We start from the raw sequence: 5,295 nt of genomic DNA, 5'->3' as shown, positions 1-5,295 counted from the left end.
TATATATATATATATATATATATATATATATATATATATATATATACAGATCCTGTGGACATAAAAAAGATAAAAAGATAAAAAGATATGTTATAACAGATACCACAAATAGCCCTACATTTATTCAAGAAATAGAATTTTTTAGTTAACTTTCTTGTGGAAATTTTCCTAAGCAAAAGTCCCACTCAGGGTCCAGACCAAGATGGCGGGACATAGGATGTTCCTGTATTTCCCTCCTTCCACAGATGCACAGATACAGCTACATATAGAGCAATTCCCTCTGAGAGAAATTCAGAAACTAGCCGAATGACTTCTACACACCAGGCAAATTAGAAAATAATTGAAATGGATAAGAAAGTCTGAAACATACTCTTTCTATAAATCCTACCCCAAAGCACAGCACCATATAATCAGGAAGGAACTCTCTAACTTCCAGGTTCTTCCTCAGAAGTAAAAGGCTTGAACCATACATTTAGTGCCCCAACTTTTAAGCCTGCCACCCAGGGCTTGGGCCTCTAAATCATCTATTTCTGAAAGCCAACAAGGTTTGCACTCATAAGTCACAGAAGACCATAACAAATAAAAAAGCACCTGTTAGTCATATAATCACCTTAATAGAGGCAGACAAAATCAACATACTTTCATGATAAAACTATAAGCAAATTGGATAGAAAAGGAACTTACCTCCATCATAATAAAGGCCACATATGACAAGCCTACAGCTAATATCATACTCAAAGGTAAAAAGCTGAAAGCTTTCACTCTAAGATCAGGAGCAGGACAGGGATGTCCCTTTTTGCCACTTTTATTCAACATAGGACTGGAAGTCCTAGCCAGAGCAATTAGGTATGCAAAAGATATGAAAGTCATCCAAATTAGAATGGAAGATGTAAAATTGTCTCTATTTACAATGCCATATTTTAAAAGAAAACCCTACAGATTTTACCAAAAACTGTTAGAATAAATGAATTCAGTAAAGTCGCAGGATACAAAGTGAACATACAAAAATCAGTTGAGTTTCTATACACTATAAATGAACTACTGGAAAGAGCAATTAAGAAAACAATCCCATTTATAATATCATCAAAAACAATAAAATACTTAGGAATAAGTTAACCAAGGAGATGAAAGATCTGTACACTGAATAAGACATTGATGAAAGAAATTAAAGACACAAATAAGTAGATATTCCACATTCATGCATTGGAAAAAATAAATATTGTTAAAATGTCCATACTACCCCAAGTCACCTATAGATTTAATGCAATCCCTATCAAAATTCTAATGGCATTTTCACAGAAACAGAAAAAAAAAATCTAAACTTTTGTGGAACCACAAAAAAACCCTAATAGTCAAAGAAATCTCGACAAAGAAGAAAAAAGGTGGAGGCTTCCCACTTCCTGATTTCATACTATACAACAAAGCTTTAATAACAAAAACATTATGTTATTGGCATTAAAACAGACAGATAGATCAATGGACTAGAGAGCCCAGATTAACCCATGCATATAATGATCAATTAATTTTCAACAAAGGTATAAGAATATGCAATGGGGAGGGGAAGACACCTGAGTGGCTCAGCTGGAAGAGCATGCTACTCTTGATCTTGGGGTTGTGAGTTTGAGCCCCACACTGAGTACAGGGATTACTTAAATAAATAAAAAACTAAAATATGCAATGGGAAAGTCTATTCAATAAATGGTATTCAATAAATTGGATATTCACATGCAAAAAAGTGAAACTGGATCCTTATCTTATATCATACATAAAAAATAACTCAAAATAGATTAAAGACTTGAATGGAAGACCTGAAACCATAAACCTCCTAGAAGAAAATATACAGGGTAAGCTCTTTGACCTTGATCTTGGCAATGATTTATTTTTTAGATGCCAAAAGCAAAGAAAACAAAATCAAAAATAAATAAGTGGGACTACATCAAATTAAAAAGCATTGGTACAGCAAAAGAAAATCATCAACAAAATGAAAGGGCAACCTATGGGATGGCAGAAAATATTTGCAAAGCACCTATCCAATAAAGAATTAAACCCAAAGTATGCAAGGAATTCATACAATTGCAAAACACACACACAAAAAAACCAATAACCCCATTAAAAGAGACAAAGGAGGGGGGAGGAGCAAGATGGCAGAGGAGTAGGACACCTAAATTTCATCTGGTCCCAGGAATTCAGCTAGATAGCTATCAAACCATTCTGAACACCTACGAACTCAACAGGAGATCGAAGAAAAGAATAGTAGCAACTCCCCCTTCTACACGATCACGCTGAGCTAGTACCCGGGCTTGGAATCGGGCCGCAACCTCAGCCGGGCCTGCCGCCTTTCACCGCCTCTGGACCATGGACCCCCGCAAAGTGAGCGAGCTTCGGGCCTTCGTGAAAATGTGTAAGCAGGATCCGAGCGTTCTGCACACCGAGGAAATGCGCTTCCTGCGGGAGTGGGTGGAGAGCATGGGAGGTAAAATACCACCTGCCACTCATAAAACTAAATCAGAAGACAATATCAAGGAAGAAAAAACAGATAGTAAGAAGGCGGAGGAAAACATAAAGACAGACGAACCATCAAGTGAGGAAAGTGATCTAGAAATTGACAATGAAGGTGTGATTGAACCAGATACTGATGCCCCTCACGAAATGGGAGATGAAAATGTAGAGATAACGGAGGAAATGATGGATCAGGCAAATGATAAAAAAGTGGCTGCCATTGATGCCCTAAATGATGGTGAACTACAGAAAGCCATTGACTTGTTCACAGATGCCATCAAACTGAATCCTCGCTTGGCCATTCTGTATGCCAAGAGAGCCAGTGTCTTCATCAAATTACAGAAGCCAAATGCTGCCATTCGAGACTGTGACAGAGCTATTGAAATAAATCCTGATTCAGCTCAGCCTTATAAGTGGCGAGGGAAAGCACACAGACTTCTGGGCCATTGGGAAGAAGCAGCACATGATCTTGCCCTTGCTTGTAAACTGGATTATGATGAAGATGCTAGAGCAATGCTGAAAGAAGTTCAACCGAGGGCCCAGAAAATTGCTGAACATCGGAGAAAGTATGAGCGAAAACGTGAAGAGCGAGAGATCAAAGAAAGAATAGAAAGGGTTAAGAAGGCTCGGGAAGAACATGAGAGAGACCAGAGGGAAGAAGAAGCCAGACGACAATCAGGAGCTCAGTATGGCTCTTTCCCAGGTGGCTTTCCTGGGGGAATGCCTGGTAATTTTCCTGGAGGAATGCCTGGAATGGCAGGGGGGATGCCTGGAATGGCAGGAATGCCTGGGCTCAATGAAATTCTTAGTGATCCAGAGGTTGTCGCAGCCATGCAGGATCCAGAAGTTATGGTGGCCTTCCAGGATGTGGCCCAGAACCCAGCGAATATGTCAAAATATCAGAGCAATCCAAAGGTTATGAATCTCATCAGTAAATTGTCATCCAAATTTGGAGGTCAAGCCTAATAATGCCCTTCTGACAAATAAAGCCCTTGCTGAAGGAAAAAAAAAAAAAAAAAGAATAGTAGCAACTCTCTGAACAGAAAAGCGACCACTTTTTGAAGGTGGGACATGTGGAGAAGTGAATCCCAGGCAATATTCGGGAAGACAGACCACAGGGGAGGGGCCTCTGTCAGCCACTACCGGCAACTGACAGAACCCTGGAGTACAATATTGGAACTTTTAGAAGTCTGCTCCTCTGAGGGACGTTGCTCCAGTGACTAAGCGGGGGTGGAACCTTCGCGGGACAGTGTGGTCTCAGGACCCTCGGGGTCACAGAAAGACCAGGCATGCCTGAGTGCGGCAGAGCTCCCAGGTATCAGAGCGGGGAAGCCGGCTGCAGAGACAGAGCCAAGGAGCAAGCTCTCAGCTTGGGGTTGCCATAAACTGTGATCCGTGGCACAGTTGGGCCACTGCTCTCCCAGCAGGGACCCAACAAGCAGCAGATCTGGGGAGACTCACCTTCTTCCCCCCCAGGGAGTGAAGGGAAGCTCACCACAAGAATCTGCTGGATTGGGAGACACCAAATGGGATCGTGGGCCAGAGATAGATATGCTCAATCACAGGCTGGGTGAGCACAGAGTGCAGCCGGAGACCAGGGAGACAGGAGTGATTGACTGCTTTTCTCTGGGGGCTCACTGAGGAGTGGGGCCCCAAGCTCTCAGCTCCTCCAAGGTGGAAATTGGGAGGCTGCCATTTTCACTCTCATCCTCCAAAGCTGTACCGAAAGCTTGCAGGGAACAAAGGCTCCTGAGAGCAAACCCGAGCAGATTACTTAGCCCAGACAGGTAAGGGCAGGGCAATTCCACCTCCAGCAAAGACATCTGGGAACCACGGCAACAGGCCCCTCCCACAGAAGATGAGCAAGAACAGCCTGCCAAAAACTAAGTTTACTGATCAATGAGAATGGCAGAATTCCAGCACTAGGGGAATACAGCACATAGAATTCATGGCTTTTTCCCCCCTGATTCATTAGTCTTTCGAAGTTAATTTTTTTACTTTACTTTTTTTTTCTTTTTCTATTTTTTTTTTATTTTTCTTTTTCCCTTTTTCAACCAACATCTTATCAATCCCTTTTTAAAATCTTTTTTATTTTTCATTTTTAGAGTCATATTCTATCCCTTCATTGTAGTTAACCTTATTTTTGGTGTATATATAACTTTTTCTCTCTTTAAAATTTTGGATTACAGTTTCTTCTAACAGACCAAAATATACCCTAAGTCTCTAGTGTATGGCTTTGTTCTAGTCTCCTGCCTGATCACATTCTCTCTCTCTTTTTTTTTTTTTTAATTTCTCTTCTTTTTTTTCAACCAACTTCTTATCAATTCCTTTTATAAAATCTTTTATAATTTTCATCTTTACAATCATATTCCATCCATTCATTTGTATTTACCCTTATTTTTGTACATATATAAGTTTTTCTTTATTAAAATTTTGAAAGGCACTTTCTTCTAACAGACAAAAATATGCCCAAAATCTAGTGTGTGGCAATGATTTATTCACCAGCCTGATCATATTTGATCCTATTCTTTTTTTTTCTTTTCTTTTTTCTTTCTTTCCCTTTCTTTTCCCCCAGCTTCAGGTCTTTTCTGATTTGTTTAGTGTATATTTTTCTGGGGTCATTGTTACCCTGTTAGCATTTTGTTCTCTCATTCATCTGCTCTCCTCTGAACAAAATGACAAGATGGAAAAACTCACCTCAAAAAAAAAAAAAAAAAAAACAAGAGGCAGTACTGACTGCCAGGGACCTAATCAATATGGACATTAGTAAGATATCAGAATTAGAATTCAGAATGA

At 39.9% G+C, this 5,295-nt stretch overlaps 1 protein-coding gene across 1 annotated transcript; it reads left to right on the top strand.

Moving 5' to 3' along the window:
* The first annotated feature begins 2,267 nt into the window (after positions 1 to 2,267).
* LOC118002215 (hsc70-interacting protein-like) lies at positions 2,268 to 3,504 on the top strand. Its single transcript, XM_034992541.1, has one exon. It carries the CDS (start codon positions 2,356 to 2,358, stop codon positions 3,463 to 3,465), a length of 1,110 nt encoding a protein of 369 aa, XP_034848432.1. The 5' UTR covers positions 2,268 to 2,355; the 3' UTR covers positions 3,466 to 3,504.
* The last annotated feature ends 1,791 nt before the right edge of the window (positions 3,505 to 5,295 follow it).

Source organism: Mirounga leonina, unplaced genomic scaffold (assembly GCF_011800145.1).
Source record: "Mirounga leonina isolate KUSES-001 unplaced genomic scaffold, KU_Mleo_1.0 Mir_82, whole genome shotgun sequence".
Taxonomy (NCBI): domain Eukaryota; kingdom Metazoa; phylum Chordata; class Mammalia; order Carnivora; family Phocidae; genus Mirounga; species Mirounga leonina.
The sequence above is the reverse complement of the archived record's forward strand: the minus strand, read 5'-3'. Positions and strand labels throughout refer to the sequence as shown.

What these genes read in the sequence shown, in the direction of transcription:
- LOC118002215 (XM_034992541.1), top strand. Translation starts at nt 2,356, where the DNA reads ATGGACCCCCGCAAAGTGAGCGAGCTTCGGGCCTTCGTGAAAATGTGT.